This window comes from Clinocottus analis, unplaced genomic scaffold (genome assembly GCF_023055335.1).
Source record: "Clinocottus analis isolate CAN_PGR_092001 unplaced genomic scaffold, fCliAna1.0.p SCAF_5, whole genome shotgun sequence".
Classification (NCBI taxonomy): Eukaryota; Metazoa; Chordata; class Actinopteri; order Perciformes; family Cottidae; genus Clinocottus; species Clinocottus analis.
This window is the reverse complement of record NW_027176207.1, coordinates 16,090,894-16,110,550: the sequence shown is the minus strand read 5'-3', so window position 1 is coordinate 16,110,550 and position 19,657 is coordinate 16,090,894. Positions and strand designations below refer to the sequence as shown.

The 19,657-nt window shown below is 39.9% G+C and overlaps 1 protein-coding gene across 1 annotated transcript; it reads right to left on the bottom strand.

Annotated features, from left to right (window-relative positions):
- Positions 1-858: 858 nt before the first annotated feature.
- ap2b1 (adaptor related protein complex 2 subunit beta 1) lies at positions 859-18,747 on the bottom strand. Its single transcript, XM_068599931.1, has 22 exons — positions 18,661-18,747; positions 16,138-16,192; positions 15,911-16,016; positions 15,183-15,318; positions 14,158-14,403; positions 13,462-13,652; positions 12,900-13,121; positions 12,512-12,632; positions 12,244-12,339; positions 11,354-11,469; positions 10,935-11,100; positions 10,326-10,424; positions 9,866-10,125; positions 8,491-8,683; positions 7,831-7,872; positions 7,043-7,195; positions 5,785-5,930; positions 5,452-5,581; positions 5,088-5,172; positions 4,794-4,880; positions 3,955-4,109; positions 859-2,830 (listed from the first exon to the last, which is right to left on the bottom strand). Exons 2-22 carry the CDS (start codon positions 16,172-16,174, stop codon positions 2,756-2,758), a joined length of 2,862 nt encoding a protein of 953 aa, XP_068456032.1. The 5' UTR covers positions 16,175-16,192; positions 18,661-18,747; the 3' UTR covers positions 859-2,755.
- Between the last annotated feature and the right edge of the window lie 910 nt (positions 18,748-19,657).

The following is a 19,657-nucleotide window of genomic DNA, read 5'->3' as shown; positions in this document are numbered from 1 at the left end:
TCATGTTTGACTCTCTGCTTTGCAAACAAACTTTGTAAGGTATCAGTTTCATCCTTGAGGCACACGCTAAAAAAATGTGTGCTTTTGGCTCCCTTCGATAGCTCAGTTGGTAGAGCACAGGGAATAGCAACTGTAGGTTGCTATTCCCTGTGGAAAATATGCAGGTATCCTTAGGTCGCTGGTTCAAATCTGGCTCGAAGGAGGAACTTATTGTAGGTTACTGTAACCTGCAGCATTATTTCAATGACAACATTTACCCAGGGACTTAAAAAGCAAATCAGCAATGTTATTCCAGTATACTACTATGATCCTATGGTTCTGAACGGTGGTTAGCTTGTCATTTTATTAAGCACAATGTTATTTGGCAATGCGCACCATGTGATGTTAAACTACAATTATTAAGTTATATTACTTTGCTGACCCACTAACCTCGCTTTTTAATACAGATGCAGGTCCCTGTTGATGTGTGCTAGTGGTTAAATTAATCTACCATTTTCACTTGCCATTCTTATCCTCAACTGTATTGTGACCCGTCTGTTTTGTCTGTACACCCACCCACACAGTGATGCATTATATGTTTGGCAGTTTAATGACATAAGATTTACTATTAGGTTACAGAATGTTGTTATGATAGCTCTTGCCATACATTGTGTTGCTGGCAAATCATTTGGATATATGCTTTGATTAAAAACATGAGATCCAGAACAGAGACATGAAGTTGGGAGATTAGATTTAAAATGTAGCAACGCCACATCGTAAATGAAAAATCCAATTCACAGTGGGTTTTCATGCACACCCATTAAGAAATATATATTTATACATTACCATGTAGGAAAATAGTATCACCAACACAACAACTTATTTTCTGTTGAATAGAGGCAAGGCTTTATTTCCTTTTTAGGGTAATACGAAACATTAAAATGTATTCGCTACATAAACTGCACCGTCACTTGATACACTGTACTAGCGCAACTCTTGGCCTATGTTCTACTAACACACACAAAGCCAACATCAGGGGGTTGTATTGACACTGGGATATTAAAACATAAATTTGGGAAATTTTGTTTGCGTGAATGCTTGGTCCTGTGAGATTGGTTAGGCTGACTTAGGTTTAGACTGGCTTGACAGCAATGGCATGGCGATAATAAAAACACTGGTATCAAAAAGAAGGTGAAAACATTTAAAGCACATTACAGAATTTAAGCTACTGCAACAATAAAGCCAGTTAAAAAGAAAACACACAGAGGTAGATGCACAATAAATAGGAATGACAAAGTAGGTGCAGAAAGCCTTGTACAACTATGTGGTTGCAGTAAACATGACAAAAGATTACATGTGAAATTAGCTAGCAAATACTCTTCAAACAAAGTGGCACCTGTGTGTTAACACATCATCAATAGTTTCTGTGGTTTGTGTAATTTAAAAAAAACTGCAGTGCGTTATTTTCAGACAGTAGCTTCTTGACTGTTGGCATTCCTCTACTTAATTAGCCTGCGGACACCTCGCTACAATTTGTTTATAATCGAGTACAAATTTGCCCTGTTATGTCAGAACAGGTCCTTTAAAGTTGCTTCACATAACATTTCATATTTCTTTCGCTTTTTGCATTTGCTTTTTGAATTTAACAGTTAAAACATCTAAAAAAAAAAAACAGAAAAACCCCAAAACATGCTTAAAAAAAGATGGGAATCTTCGGAAGACATTTATGTGCAGCTGAGGTGAAAAGCGGAGGAGTGTTAATAAAACAGTGCTCAAGGCTGATGGAAAGATGTTTGTCATAAAGACCTCTATAGGACCTGCTTTTGTGTTTGATCCCTTGTGATGTACATGCCTCAACTCTGCCAGATAGGCAAAAGCGTAAGTAATGTAATCGACAAATGGAAATGCCCGGATTTGGTGGTTACATTTCTGATGCTCTGACTTATTTCTGGTCTACATTTTCTTTTTCAAACAGTTTGGAATGTCAAGTGTTTCAATTACTGCACAATGTTACTTAAGGAGCAAAAGAAATGTATACCTAAACGCTGTGTAAATTGCAGGTAATCACATTAGATACAAGAAGCTGCGCGGTGTGCATAAAGTAATGACAGGAAAAACAGGAGTGCATATACTGCTCAATGTGATATACAATGATTGCTCATGAAAGCTATGACCTACGGGAGCCACGTTAGCAGCTTGTGACAATCACATTGTGGGTTTCTACCATAGACTGTGTATAAGGAGGATTCTACTCTTCGCAAACACTAAAAGTAATAGGAACCAAGCAACACTGGCATTCATCTGGAGGTGCAACTGAAGCAAAGTCAATATAAAAAATTAAGCAAATCCAAAAGGAATGTGAGAAAAGAAAATGGCTTCATGGGGAACTTGGGAGATACATGTTTCCACTCTTGAAAGTTTCACCATCAGTCACATCTTTACAACATTAAGACACTAAGTTAAGGATGGAATGGTAGACATGTTTTCTCTGGGAGGTAAAAATAGAAATGGGGACTTGAATAAGAGAATTTAATAATGCTTTCAACTGCCAAAATAAAAGAAACAACAGTGTTTGTCCTGTTAAACTTACACTCACTATACGTTTGATTGACATTTTTGCCTTGTTGATCACTTCAGAATAAAATCCCAATTATTTTGTCTCCTTCATTACTGTTTGGAATCCTTTGTTTTGGCAGTTAGCTGCAAATGGTAGAACATGATAAAACACTGCTATTTGTCATCAGGATAAAGCAGAGCTGCTGAGTAATGAAGCAGGTCAGGTCTTCAGCACCGAGTCATACGTCTGGTAGACGTACTGAGAAACCTCTGGGGCCCGGCACTTGAGAGACAGCTGAGGAAACAGAGACACAGAGAGCACACATTTGAACATAGGAGAAGCATTGTACTCAAAAATATGACAATCTATTATTATCTATGAACAGTATTTTGCCTTTTTAAGTTGATCTGTCTTTTTCAGTATTTCTTGAAACAGCTTCCTGTAGTTTTAAGGTTTTGCAGGATTGCACAATGGGATACTCAATCCAATGAAACTAATCCCTGTTCTGGATGATCATCTGGTGTGTGTGTGTGCAGCATAGAAACAACCAAGAAGACAGCTGAAGGAGGGTTTATAGTGTTTTACACAACATGGATTCAAAGCTTTGAACAATTAATTGATTAGTTTGGATAGAAGAAAAATAATCTGCAACTACTTTGATATTTGATTCATCGTTTAAGCCATTTTTCAAGAAGAGATTGCCAATAATTCTCTGTTTTTACCTTCTTAAATGTGAAGACCGTTTTGTTTATCTCTATTAAATCACAGTCAACTAAATATCTCTGGGTTTTGGACTGTTGGCAGGTCAAAACAAGACAGTGGAAGACGTCACTATGGACTTTGGGAAAGTTTGAATATTATGTTGTCATACTTTTTGTCATTTTATAAACCTAACAATCAAAAATTCAAAAACAGAATTGACAAAGTAATTGAAAATGAAATAAATCTTTGTTGCAAGCCTAAATTCTGGTTTCAAGTGAATCTACTTTAAATAAAAAAAACATTAAACACTAAACATTTGTATACGAATCATATTTCACTGTATCATTGAGACACACCAATAAATACAAGTACTTCACTTAACAACCACAAATCACTCAAATGTTTGTCCGGTTTCAACTGTGATGGAGTTCATAATAACAAAGACACTGTGGTTGGGTACTACTGTATGATTCCATGTCATTATAACTCACAACATACACAATGTGTGAAATAGCTATAAATGCATGAAATCAATGAGAATGACAAAAACAAAAATCTATAATTTCTTTGCGTTTTTTTCTTTCTTTTCTGACCAAACTGACCGGCAGTGGAATTACACAATAAACTTGTTGATGTCACCTGACCACAGCAACAACCACGATGCACAACTGAAAGCCCAATGGTGAAAGCTGATTGCAAATAGCAGAGTACTCTACCGTGTAGTTGGGGTTGCCGGGCTGAATGCGGAGCTCAGCCAAGATCCAGATGCCGTTGGTTAGCTTGAGGGACTGGTACAGCATGTCCTGGCCTTCTACGTTCCTCTTGGCTATGGTGAAGATGTTGTTACCCTGCAGCTTCCCTGATACTGTGTCTGCAAGAACAGAATCAAGGTCAAGTAATTAACACAATGAATGAATTACTGAACAAAGTGAAAGTACTTGAAACACACACCAGGCTGTAATCACTACTGGAACAGTAATCACTATAGGAACTAACACTAATGTTCAAACTGGCATTACAAACTGCTTTGTAAGGGGAATAGACGGTAAGGGTTTTTTAACAAACTATCACTGGCACTAAACCTGACCAGGTTTTCTACAACACTAGACCGTACTAAGAAAAACTACCATCCTGCTGCCGAGATAAAGGTGGCACAATTAAGACCGAGTTGGAAGAATCCTTCGGGTACAGAGGAAGAGGAAATGTCCCAGAAGAGGCATGTGGGTGGAGAAAAAAAATACAGAGAGATGGGTGAGGTCTTTCGACGAGTTGTGGGTGGTAAAAGAGCCGGTAGGCTATCAGTTCAGACATGATTGCCGAGGACATTTTAAGTCCTAAAGCGAAAAAGTTTATTTCTCTCAAATGTTGTTCACAAAGTTGTTTAAATCCTTGTTTGTGAACATTTGTCAAAATCATCCTTCACCACAACCGGTCAGGATCCTGATCAAACAGCATGATTCTTACTCGGGTGTGGAAAATCACAATTAGTGCATTAGAAACAACGTTAAGCAACTAAGGGCAACGTATGCCAACTTTATCCATAAACTAAGCCTACCTGCATTGAGGTGGCACTCCTTTATCTGGTACTGTAGCTCATTCTCATTAGGGATGTCTTTCCAGGTCGCCAGGAACACCTGTCGCTCTGAAGAAGAGAGAAAAATAAGAAATATGTCAGAATTAATAATAAATTAAACTGAGAGTTGATTTTCACACTTAAAAATGCAACATATTATTAGATGGTTGATACATACAAAAGTAAATAGTGATATTTATATTTAATGGTTGTGGAAGATGTTGTTGTGCTAAGAGAAGTGATGATGTTTTAGAAAGTTGCGATTGACAATCATACCCATTTTCCCATCCTCAACAAAGAATATGTTGAGCGGGATCAGTACGCTGAAGTAGAAGACGTCGATGTTGTTCTTCACAGCCACCTGGGCACAAGTAAATACAAAATATTTTGTGTAACACAAGACGTTTACCGTCAATTCCCTGAAAAAGAACACACTCATAGTACTCCTTGTGCTTGTTATGCACGGCTGAAATGTGCTGTGTTTCATATTTTTGTCATTCATTAATGTAACATCAAAAATTACACAAAAAATCTTGAAGACAGACACGAGAATACAACAGAAAACGTGTCGTCAGACGAGTTGTGCGAGGGACTAAACAGATTGCACTGCTTTTCAAATGGTCAGTGAGAGTTTACGTACCTGGAGATTATTGAGTGGGTCCATCTTCATGACAGGCCCAATGGTGTTGATAGGCAGAGAGACCTCAATAGTCTGGCTAGGCATCAGCGGAGTGTGAACGGGCAGAGGACTGGTCGGAATCATCCCAAAACTACATGTCGGACATTAACAAAATTCAAACATTCAGTACCTTTTTTCAGTTATAAAATACACACTTAGCAGCCAATGTACGTGGTACACCAAGTTAAAGTTGAAGCAGCCCAATACACCAGCTCTACTCTTTCAGAAAGATGGTATTTGATTGAGGTAATATTGTATTTCAACACAACTTTTCCTGTGCATCATCACACCGACCTGTTCTTGTTGAACTGGACAGCGAAGTCGGTCATGTGTTGCAGGGCCTTGTTGGTGAAGGTCATGTCCATGTACATGTGGCCCTGGCGGCGGGAGAAGGTTCCAGAGATCTCCAGCCCCTTGGCCTTCACTGCGGGCAGCCAAATCTGGTAGGAAGGTACCAGGGTAATCAAATATATAGATGGTTTATACACAGGTGTTCAAAAGTTTGGAATCACTTGCTATAAAATCTTAATTGATGGATGAGACGACTACTCTACACTTAAATAGGCTGTCATGCTTTTAGTTTGTATAGAGTCCTCTCGACAAATAGACATTATTTTAGTATGAAGGGTTCGTGAAGAACAAAAATGCTGTACTCGGCTCAAACTAACTGACAACTGAAAGGGCAGAAAGGCAAAGATCACTCTGAGCAACAGTTCAAAAAGAAAAGAAGAAATCACCAGTCATCGGTAAAAGAAACCGAAAGCTTAGCATTAAAATGTGTGCAGAGTTTAATCAGGAAGTGGTTCTTGTTTGAGTGTAAAGCGCACAATAATATAACAAGCTGTGTTGCTTTGGCGAAATAAATTATTTACAATAGAAATAGAAGGTTAGTCTATGATAGCATAACTTCAGCTGAACATACTATGGAAAAGACTCAACATACTGCAGAGAACCCAAAGAAAAATGGACAAACGTAATAAGAGAGAAATAAACGTGTTAACAGCGCACATCATCAAAAAAGGCAACTTGAGTGGCATATCGCCTTACCCATCTATATGAATAATCAAGCTCTAAACATTGAATGAAAACTGTTACCAGCATCAAAATATCTAGTTGTTGCACAATCGGTTGTCACAATTGATATTGTAATGGCAAACTAAAGTTTAGTTTTAGGAAAAAAAACCATTAGAAAGCAACAGATGTTTCAGTTTAACGATTTACTGTGTTCACTGGAGAATTACAGCCGAATGCGTCTGTGGTCGCTTATATTAACTTAAGCGGTTGGCATAGATAACTCAGATTATTATGTATTTAAAGTGGATTGTATGTTTTTTATGTATTGGAAAACAAATTCATAACACTGCAACACTGGGATAACAACTAAATGAAATCTGAATGATTGCTTTTAAACCACATGCAAGTACACTGCCTCACCGAGGAGGGTTTTGAGATACTTTGTCGTCTTTGTGTTTTATTGGGAGCGATGCGCCTGTAATTGACTGGATATGTGTTATTCATGATTTAACTTAATTCTGAGGTTGTGTGAACTCACTGTTTTTGGAGCTGAATGGCCTCCAGTGGTGATGGCCATGCCTGTGGAGAGCTCAAACAAGTCGTTAAGGCCACTGCTGACAGCTTGAGGAGCCGGTGTAGGAGACGGAGCAAAAGTACTGGGGACAGATGAAGGGATGAAATTCTGTCCCACCTAAAATAAAAAATAAAAAACACACACAACAAATACACAATCTATGTAACCATCATTTTGGAAAGCATCACTGGCAACTTGACAATTAACAACCTGTGCTAATGGCTTCAAAGAGCTAAACCCACCTGGTATTGCATTAAAATTAGCAATATGACAACATGACTAGTATAATATTATATGTTTGTTTATACCCTCTTATTTAATAAATTTCTCAGTCTTGTTATGTTCCACTCGGCAGCGGCTGCTGAGTCAAGTGGGACATCTTGTGGTCAGATTCGGTACACCAAGCGCAAATGAAGATAGAGGGATAATTTTCCCAGGTTAGAAAATTGGCTAAAACTTGCTTAACATCTGCGCGGTCTTCTAAATCAGTGGTTCTCAACCTAAGAGTCGTACAGATGGTTATGGAGAAAAAAAAAAAGAAACATAGGACAGATACAATATTTAAATCACACTTCCAGGGATATGATTCACCTCAGGATAGATTTTATAGTGTTCCGTTTGAAAAGGTTGAGAACCACTGTTAGAACTGACAAAGAAAAAGAAGCCGACTTGGTAAAAATGTATAGAAATTACATTCAGCGAGCATGCAGCATGCAGACAGGCAGACTGCCAAACAGAAGGGCTTGACTTACTGCTGGACTTCCCCCAACACCTCCGCCCAGGTCTCCCCCCAGCTACAGGAGAGAAGAGAGGCCCCCAAAGACAGCATCCAACCATCAGACAGACCAAACACACAAACAAAGACAGAGACAGAGACTTTCTTAGCAACCGCAACCCATTAAGACGAGGCCTCACTTTCTGCATGGTATGTTAGATATTAAGATCTGCAAGAAGATTATCAAGGGGTCCAGTTAGTCCAGTGGCTTGCAGAAGAGGAAAAGTGACCAACAACACCAAGGCTCAATGTAGCTCTATGTTGGAAAAACAATGTTCAGGACAAATTTATTCCAGATTTTAAAACATTTCAAAAACATTGAAGTGACATATTTCAAAGCAAAGATCATAAAGCAATTTAAATTAAAAGCATACTTACATGAACATTATGATCACATGAAAAATAGTTCAATTGAAAATCATAAGAAATTAACTGTTATAAAAGAGAAAAAGTCAATATTTTGGCCTTTACCTTTCGAAGGGATAAAAAGATGTGTTAAAACTTCAGTTTATGTGTGGGGAGAGGCTGCAATAAGGCCTTTTCTCATCTCTGTTTTATGAACGAACTATCCGGGCAGGTGCGAATGGAGTCTTTTTTTTTCTTCTTTTTTTTAATGTGCGCATGTATTCAAGCTCACCAAACTGTCCAGGCCTCCTCCCAGAAGGTCCACCGCCCCCATCTGCATGGAAGAGACCTGGGGCACATTGACTGGAGGGCCCAGGTCCAGGTTCAGCAGGTCACCCAGCAAGTCACCCTGGCTGGGGATCACACTGGGCTGCTCCATGGTAGGTGCAGGCCCGCTGCTCACTGGGCTCTCACCAGTATCAATGCTGTCATGGGACAAAACAGTACGACTGGTAAGGGACAGAAAGTCAAAGGTTTGACATGAATTGGTAATGAGTTTGAAATTATAAAGATATTTAGGAATACAACTACAAAAGTGTCTATTTTATGGTATCTTTAAACGTTGCATTCAACACTATTCTGCAAAGCACTACAGGTTGTTAGCACTAGTAACTAACTAACTGACAATTATGACTTTACATTATCAAAGTTCTATTGCAGAAAGAAGTTCCTCATAAAAACACAAGGAGACACGCCAAGTTCAATCACACTGTGGTCACGAAGTGAAACTACAGATGTGCATTTTGTTGATCACACAAACTTAATCCCTAAAGAGAACACTTTTCTAAAGAGCCAGATGCCGCTGGTTACGTCTACAGTCAATCCTGCTGAGGACAATGAGCATGCAGATGAGCTTCCATGAGGTGTTTTTTTTTGTTGACAATTTAAGAAGAAACTATTTGGTTGTGCAAACTGTTGCATTAGCTGTGCGAGCGGCGGCCCTCAAACGATGTTTCAGATAAAGAAGCCTGATGTGGAGATCAGCGGAAACAATGTTGGTAATAAAATGAACATTCCTGCATGTTCCTTGCAAAATCTGCGGCATCGCGTTGCGGGATATAAGACTGCACTCCATTGTGAGCAGCTCAAGGCACAGCTGTGTAATAATCATGCTGTTATAGTCAGCATCTTGATGTGCTACAGGTGGATTGATTATTGTGACAAAGAAGAAGTGTTCGGTCGCAGACTTTAACTAATTTGTGACCTCAATTTAAAGGTTACGTCTTTTGTGAATAGATCTTTTCATATTTAAATAATTTCTGCCAATTTAATATCAATAACATATGAAGCAATATCTTTGTTTGGTGTTAGACAATGTCTTGCTTTCCAGAACAGTTTGTGAAGTATACAATGCACTTTGAAATAGGGACTAGAGTGTTGTGGGTTTATCATATATTTTGGTGAATTATGTGCAATCCATTCCCAACTTGATGCCGTATTTTATGCCATAACTAAAGACAAGCCATGCAACGTCGCTCAAGAGCTTAAAAATGTTATATGTTGCCCTTTTGTGTGACATTTACTACTTTTGTAATAGACCGCATGACTGCATCCATAATTAATGAGGAAGCTGATGACGAAAGCAAGAAAAAGACTTTTCAATTGACCTGCTGTGCTGCACAGGAAGGTGCTTCCGGTGGACTCCGTGGCTGCCCTCAACGAAGGCGCTGGGCGGTTTGTGATAGACGGAGGCCAAGGAGCCAATGTGGCAGATGAGCTCATCCAGGAGGGTGGGCTCGATCAGGTCCGTCTCCTCTGAGATCAGGGGCTTTTCTGACAACACCACCTCCTTCGCAGTCACAGGGTCGGTGGACAACAAGCGCCAATAAATGTAGCCCCTGTCACGCAGGTCAGGGTTGTCGGAGTCCTGCAGAGGAGCAGAGAGTTCAATATGCGTGCTGTAAAATGAGGACTACAGATTATGAGCGGTGGAAAAAACTAAAACACAGATATTGACGTTTACGGGGCTGTTTAACAGCAAAAAAAAAAACATTATCCAGCAGTTAATAACTAAATAATCAAACTGGTGTCAACATGCATTTCTCCCAAATAACAGACAACGCTCACCTGAGTGGCCAGGCTGAGGACCTGCTGCACCAACTCCTGAGTCTCCGATGGCTTCTTCAGGAACAGCTTAACAATAGCAGTCAGCAGAGTGAGCTGGACCTGTAAATCAAAGCACACACAGTTACATTACTATGATTTTCATCCACAACACATTCAGGAAAACTATGAGGATACAGTGGATGCAGTTTCCTGTATAATGAGGTATTATTAATATGTTATGATCATTATACTATGATTAAACGTCATCCATTATCATTACGATAACTATTTGATTGGGTATGCTTGCTTTCACCTCCAATAAAATGGCTTACATAATCTGTCTGAACTGCTGGCTTGTTAATGAGGACACGATTGTGAAAAGTGACAAAAATGATGTCCACATCTTTGAAATTAACACCAAAAGTTGAATAAACTGTTATATTGGATAAACTCCCTCAACAGGGCTCTCAAATATCATTTTCATTATCCGTGTTAAACATTCACCTCTACAACGTTGTAATCTCACAATCTGTGTCTGTGCTGAACTTGACGTCGGCAGCCGTTCAAGATCAAGTACGTAAATGATTCAAGTGGACTTTGGTTAAATGCTCGTCGAGTGAATGGACCCACCTGGGTGCTCTCATCATGGAAGCCCTCGAGGAAGCTCTCCAGCAATTCATCAGCGTTATCGATCCTCTCGGCATACTCGCCAACAATCCAGATCATGGCAGCACGAGCGTCCGGCTCATCCAGAGAGTCCAGATTCTCACACAGAGTAGCAATGATGCTTTCATACCTGGAGAGCACCAGCATCTCAATGGTTAGAGTTAAACTTTACTGTTGGTGGTCATCATGTTTCGAAAAGTGATGGTCAAAACTGTCAATCGACATAATATAAAAAAACATGTACATAAGACTGCATCCAGCTTGTAATGGCTGGACATGTGTGAGCTACACAGTCCTGGATGGACGATGTCCGACAAACTTAAGTTTGTGTGAAGGACTTCTTATTTGTGGAGCAGTTCTCAGGGATTCAGAGGGAAACATACTTGTTTGGGTACTTGCGGAAGATATCCCTGATGACTACAATAGCCTCCTGAACCACGTAGTTGACCTTGGTCTGGATCAGGTCCAGCAGGGTGCTGACACAGCGCTCAGCTGATTGCTGGAGAGGAACAGGACAGATGCATCATGTCACCATGACTTTGGGAGAAAAAGGTCACCTTATAACACGACTCATCATTGAATTTGTTTGCAGTGGCCACAAGTATTGTTGCATGCAAATAAGAAGAAGTGGGAGAATGACTATCAATAAACTCAAGTGGATTATGAAAGTTGAAGCTAAAATCTATGTTAAACTACAGATGAAATGATTAAGAGTAGACTAGATGCTTCATTTGTTGCTGGTCTCGATTACATCTCGGCAGACGTTTTGACATTTCATAGTAAAAGTAAACGCAGTGTATTCAATAACATTAACAATAGCTGCATTCCACTTGGAGATGGCCCGGTATTGTGCATACTGGCTCACTGGAACAGCTTTTCCACCTGTGCATTACCCATTGTGTGTGAAAATGTCTGCTGAGAAAATGATTTGTAGTATTGATCTCTCCATCTGATAAAAGTCTTCAAATTTCAAAAAGGTGCAGTTCCCACAAGCATAAACGATTGATATATAATTGAGACATAGCCTTAAAGCCACGTCTACTTGCATTAGACAGTCAAACATATCCCCATCAAAGAGACACATAAATAAGTTAATGAATTATGAATGTATTATCATTTGGTTCTACGATTAGTGAGTGAGATATTGTCAGCTGTATTAAGATATTACTACTGTCACAATGCACTGTTACAATTCTGAAGTGAATTGAGATTATTGTGCTGCGTTGCACATGAGAAGACTCCGGCGATGACGTCAGCATCAAGCATTTCTTACCTCCACTTTGATGGCACAGCGTCCAATGGCTCGTACAGCCTTGCGCACAAAGTCAACGTCCACCTCTGTGGCGTATTCCTTCAGTTCAGCCAGGACCTGAAAGTGTCAAAGATCAAAAGTGTAACATCCATCTGTGTACGCCACACTTATCGAAAAGCTTTATTTAGTTGGGATTCACTTTTATTGGTTTTGTTCCAATTTGATGGTTTTAGCAAAAAGCCAGGTTATCTTTCTCACAAATCGTCCACGTAGTTTCATAAAAAGGTACCTGAGCAATGTTGGCCTGCGAGGCCAAGCGGATCATGATGTCCAGTTTCTCTAGTTTCACATAGATAGGGTCGTTGTACTTGACAAAGAACACCTTGATCTCCTGCTTCAGGATCTCAGGCCTGCACACAAAGCAACATATTACTCATTAGACTGTGGGAAAAAACCCCAGTCCAAAACAAACAAGAGAAATTTAAGTGTATTGGCCTTATATGTTTTCAAAATTACATTTGAAAAATATATATAATCCATTTCTATTTGAGGACTAGATTATTTTTGTTTTTTTAATGGAGCACCTACTAGCTCTTACTATGAAGGCCTTCACACACAAATGTGTAGTGCAGAAGAATAAAACCACGACCTTGTGCCTGCCGTTTGTGGTCACGCACCTTTTCTGAACAATGAGGTTGATGTTCCTCAGAGCCACGTACTGGACCTCGGGCTCTCCAGAGAGCAACGTGACCAGCGGTGGGGATAACTTCTTCAGCAAGGTGTTGTAGTAATCGGAGTCCTTGGGCAGCAGCTCCAGGAACTTCATCAGCACCTTGACAGCTGACAGCACCACTGCTGAGTTTGCATGAGACAGCCGGGGAGTGACGCGCTCACAGATGCTTTGAAAGTGAAGGAAGGATGGAAAGGTGAGGGTCAAAAAGGGAAACAAAGGTTGTTTTTTTTAAAGGAGAGAGGTGTTGTGATTGTGTTGAACTTATGTCTGCTGTTACACAGTTTTGACTTTTTAATCTTAATCTATTACATTATAATTTAAAAAAAACAACATATTTTAGAAGTGACTGAAACATCAGCCATCCGACTGCTCAGGATATTGTAATAAATACATTTTACCCCACAACCCAAAAGGGTACAATTAGAGATTGTCTCTTGGATCATCAATAGTTGCTGTATAAGTCAGCAGAAGCCTACATTTCATACTTTAGCTTGAGTGATAGCTACCTTTGGGCTTCGCGCTCATCCTTGGGGTTGTAGTTGGACAAGCAGTCCAGGATGAAGATCTGTCCCCACTCAGTGCACTCATTGAGGGCCGTCAGCAGCTTGTTGATGTTCTGGGGATTGAGGTCCAGCAGGTTGCTGTTGGGGTGAGACTCACTGATCTCAGACAGGGCGGCAACCGCGTTGGCCACAACCTAAAGGACAGAGGTGTTTTGTGATATTAACGTTTCACCAACAACTTCACTCTAAATTGACACATCTTGAAAGTTTACAAGTAGCACTGCTCATCCCTATAACCCCAAAAAACTCAGGCAAAGTCAAACATTTCATCGAACACAATCTATGCAGCTTCAGAGTAGCAAAGTCGGTAAATTTGCTGTTAATTAAAACTCACAAAACACTTTTAATTAGCTTTTTGCTTCAATACAACTTCAGCTGCATAGATATTACATCTCTGTGAATCAGTTTGCTGGGCTTCTGTTGCATCATGTCCATTTTTATTGAAGCCAACAGAAGGTAGTGGCAAACAAGTGACACTTAAAAGAATTCAAGCTCAGAAAAATTCAAATTCAACTGTTTGAGCTGAACCCCGTTCTTCCACTGGTTGTGTTGAAGGGAGGACAACAAATACATAGATAACAAACTCTTGAGGTCACAACCTGAGAAAATAAGGCCCAGGTGGAAAGAACAGCCACCTACCATGGGATTTGAGTCAGCAATGAGATCCCTCAGGGAGTCCAGGAAGCCCTGGTCCTCCACCATCTGGGCATTGATGTCATGAAGTTTAGCCACACAAACAGCAGCCGTCTTCCTCACGTATGGGTCCTCATCCTTCAGGCATTTCCTCAGCGGCTCACACAGATACTCTGTGATCTTGTCCACCCGGATGCAGCCCATGGTGCGAACGGCCAGAGCCCGGATCAGAGGGTTGGGATCCTCACAGTCCTGGAGGACGAGACAAGAAAGGCAGTTGTGGTTTCACTGACGAAAAGAGAGACAAAAGTGAAATTTCATAACTTTCTATGACAAAGTCAGAAAAATTCTAAGACCATAAATATATCCTTTGTGTATTCAACAAACTCAAAAAGGAACGGAAAACTAAAACAAAACAACAAAAGAGGCAATATAATGGTAAAATAATGAAAACCATTCAAATGTTCCATGTATAGAAAATCATTTTAGAGATGAATTTGTATTATTCAGATGTAAAATAAGTTAGTTATGTAAAAGCCCTATAATTTTGCATTCAGAGTATAAATAAAAATGTTGAATAAAATATAGTTATGCAAAATAACTACAAGTTGGGGATTTTAGATTTTTTTAGATCACATTTCTAAAACGTCCAAAAAGTTTAAGTGAATTGACTTTAAGTATTTTGTTCAAGGAGTCAGGTGGAAAGTCTTCTTTCGTTCCGTCAACATAATATAAAATGTTATTATAATAGGAGACAAACTGACAAACACTTTATACATGTCTTGTCTTAGCAGCTCTGAGCTGTGGAAACTTTGTATCGGGGAACTATGGAAGTCACAGTCACTAGAGCAGCTCCATTTGAAAATGAATTTGTTCAAAAACGCTGTCTCAAGTGGATACATCTGAAAAGGCGGCTCTCTCTTCTGAGAGTGAACATGGATTAATCTGTCATGGTGTAAATTAAGCGACAGTTTCAGATCCCACGGCAGTATTATGTGCAGTGAAGGAAACAAGTATATTTGTGGACTTGCCTTGACGAAGCTGTTGACGGCCATGATGGCCATGTCCGGCTGGCTCTTGGCATAGTTCATTAAGTAGAGATAGACCAACTTCTTCAGTTCCAGGTTGTCGGTCTGCATGCAGTTCACCACATCTGGAAACAAAGAACTGACAGCAAAGCGAGAGGCCTCAGTCAGACATTACAGTACAAGACAGTCAAAGCTGTTAATATAATATAATATAATATAATATATATATATATATATATATATATATATATAAAAATACATATAATTTTCTGAGCAGTGTCATTGAAAATGTAGTTCCAGAACTCTTCTTCATAGTAGCCGTTACGTCCAACAGTTTCCCTTTGGCTTCGTGCTGGAAGCAGATGTACCTGGCTGCAGCCTGCTCATCACTTTCGCTCAACATTCATGCTAATTCCTTTGCATGCTGATTATTGTTAAGATTATGTAAGAGTGTTGTCAAGGGACTGTTATAGTACGCTAGCAGCACACGCAATTAGCGATGAGCAAAAGAGATTCAACAGGCTAATGAAGGGTAACAGCTATCATTAACGGTAGGTTAAGTAATTGCTTGTATTGCGGCTCAGGTAGACGTTAAAAGATGATGATTAGATTGTCAGTGAAGTGGTACTCCTTGTCTTTAAGATAAACTCATGCTGTGTTTTGATTTGCTTGGTATACGACCCTGGGTTGATAAATGACACGGACCAGACCGTTTGAATTTAAAAAAATACCTGACATCCTTGCCGACAGTCATGGCAGCAATGACCTTCTTCACTGCCTCTTTTCTCTTCTCCTTTTTCTCATTGTTCAGCTCTGCCTTCAGTTCAAAGATCTCCCCTGTGAGATGGATCACAACACATCACAAACATTGGCAGCAGCACAGTTTGAATTTAATGTCAAAGAAATCAGATGGTTTCTGACTGATGACGAGTTCAGCACCACTTGCTTCCTTACTCACCTTTTTTGTTTGTTGTGAAATATTTGGAGTCCGTCATGATTGTGGTCTTTTAAGTCTGTACAGAAGAAATACACTGCATTATGCCATCAGCAAGATATGCATCACTGATTCCCCTTAACCATCCCCAAATTACCTCTTCACATATAATAAGTACCTTTATGAATCCAATGACAATTTTCTCTACCTCTTTGATCTGGCGTGTGATTATGTGATGTAGGGAAAACTAGTTCCACTTCATTTTGTTTACATACTGCCTGCAACATGATCTGATTTGGCTAAAATGGCTTTTTTATTTACATTCATAGTAAAAGCTGATTAAAATTGGCTTCAGACTGGACATCAATACTAGTATTTTGCCTTTTCCAGTGCATTAATGTTCTAATATAGATGACTGTGTATTTGCATGGTATTTCTTCCTGTATATTTGACATCTCTATTTTATTAATTATTCCCTAGCTCTGAAGATTGCAGGCTCCTTCCATGAAAACTGAAATCATACCATTTACTTTTCAATTTCTTATTGACACTTCATCATAATTGCAAAGGAAATACATAAGGATAAAAATTACTCGAAGATACGCGATTATCTTGATACTTAAGTGACAATATATCTTATTGTGATTTTAGAAATATTGTGACCACATATTGCAAAATTGGGCAATTCATTAATTTTGTTCAACTGCAAATTATGGACTTTGTCAACATCTGTTTGTATAAGATACAAGATAACGTTTTTTTCTTGGTTCATCTCACAATGGGTCAGTCAGTTAAGGAGACCGACTGACCAACACTGTATTAAAACTTGCAGAACACGGCCGCCAAGTGCATTATGAACCATTTCAAATTCTGGGTTGAAACAGTCAACTCACAAGTTTCAAGCTACCTCAGGAAGCAACGTCAGCACTGTTTATTGGCAGCTTGATGACATGGCTGTCCATGGTAAAATCCCAACGCACAGAACCACATAACAGTGGAGCTGTAGAAGCAACATATCTGCAGAGATGAAGCATGCCGCACTATGTGGCAGTGTGACAACAAATTTGTATTTGGCAGATAACAAGAGTTCTCTTCCCTTAAGTGTGGTGGAAAGGGAATACTGATATGGGGCTGTTATAGTGTGGGCGAAGTTCCAAAGAAAGAAAACCTTCTGACTGGCCTGCATCAACCTCAGTAACACTAGAGCTCAGTGGGAGCAAGTGATCCCTGGCAGCTTTCCAGAAGAGTGGAAACTGTTATTATATCTCCATATAAATGGCCTTGGTTTGAATGAGATAACCAAATCTTACCGTATCGGTAAGATGTCCAGGTGTTCACCAGTTGTGGAATGTAAACACGTGCATTTACTAAAGCGTACTTGTAGTTAAGCACAAGTTTGAGGTACATGTACTTGACTTGAATATTTCCATTTCATGCTACTTTATACTTCTATTCCACTTCATTGTGAAGGCATAGATTGTACTTTTCACTATTAGATAATGATACCAGTTGCAAGATTACTGATACTACTTACACATCATTGCATCAACAATTATAATCCAGTGACATAAAATAAAGTATATTATTCTGAAATGGTCCATTCTGCATAACGAGTAGCCTTCTTTTACTTTTGCTTATTTCCATGCGAATACTTTTCCAACGTAATGACAGACTTTCAATGCAGGGCAGAGTATGTCCAGTGTGCTATTGACACTTTTTCTCAAGTTATACGGTTCACTCCCCCCCCCCCACCCCCCCCCCCCCCACCACCACTGGTGTCCACATACTTTTGGACAACAAGCTCAGCGTCGCGTCAACGTCAGGTTGTTGATATTTGCACATTCGTTCTGGCAAGTGGGCAAGAAACCGCGCACAACACGGACGATGAAAACACGTACTAGTGTTTTAGTACCGTTGTTATATTAGCGACACGTCAATGTGTCGGTTCTGTCACAGGTCCGAACTATCGTTAACTTGTAAACGTAATTTAGTCCCTCATAGCTTTAGCATTAACCGTAACGTAACGTCAATGTCACCCAACCACCTCCCCCCATTGTTACATTCATGTTAAACCCCTATATCAGTCGTGACTTTTCCCATAACGCACCGGGCGTGGCACCGGTCCACTACGGGTTGACCTCTCTGCAGCTGCAAGGCAGCGAACGTTAACGCGACAATTAACTCAAACCTCGGTATTTTGCTAACGTTAGCGGTTAGCGTTAAACCATTGGCGCTAACGCTTCCTCTGGACAAGCGGCGCTAAATTAGCGAACGCCACGGGCCCGGAAGACTGTACTGTCCGCGGCATCGTTGTGGGGGAAAGCGAACTCCCATTCGGGTGACTCGTCACGTTAGGAGCATTAAATCTGACATCGACACCCGAAAGTGAACAGCGGCCCAGTTTCCATTGCTACTTGCTGACAGGGAGCTTTGTTATCAACGTTAACGTACGTGATATGCAGCCCGGTCGACCGATCGTCCCAAAAATCACACACAAAATAGCAACACCGTTATAGAAAGATTGAGCCGTGGAAATAATTCAGATACCTGATTGGGTTTATGTCAAATGTGGGCGCAAGACGCAGGTTAGTCCCTTCCTTTGCCAGGTTGAGGAAGATGGAGAATCGGGACGGGGATGGTATGTTCACTGTCATCAGAAACGGGAAAACTTCCCTCTTATTAAATTGATCCTCTAATTCGATCGATCCAATGCTGTATAGACGATGGTTCTTCAATTGTCTATGGTTTGGACTTGTGCATCGGGAGAATGCTTTATTGATATAAGCTTACGCAAAGGACCGGGCAACAAAGATGATATTGACATCGGCAATAATCGACTGCATGTGCACGATGAGGACAGATCGATCAGGTCCATTGTCATCTGCATTCACATGGAAATTAAATCTCTCCAAGAACTGTATGCAAATTGAATTTTTTTTGTACTTAAATACAACGTGTTTTAGACGTTACTGTTTATAGCATGGTAAATGCCCACAGTATTGAACGCAGCACGAGAGGATAGTCTTGGTTGGGATCAGAAAGATGTCCTTACTGACAGTGGGAACTAGAAGAATGTGTATAGCCACAGTGAATTATATGTTAAACCCTGCTTGTTTTTATTTTTCCATTTCATTTAACTATGTTATGCAGGAGCATTGGCTTGACCAACTTCTGTTTTTGTGTGTAGTTCTGGGGACATCCGGGAGTATTTGATTAATTGGACCCAGTGCTCTAACTGGAGAATGAAGATGCAAGAGTTCCGCAAGCAATAACATCTTAAAATCCACCTGAAACAACAGGAAGCCAGTGGAGGGAGGCCAGTAGGAGTGATACGTGATCCTGTTTCCTTTTCCCAGCAGGATGACGAGGAGCTGCACTTTGAACAAACTGCAGAGATGACTGCTCCACACCCACAAACATTTACAGTCGTTTGACCAAGAGGTAATAAAATCAATAATAACTCTTTCGGATATTTAGAGATAGGCCTTTACTTTGGCTAAAAGTCTTAATTTGAACTCATTTGTTTATTAAATTTGAAAATGTA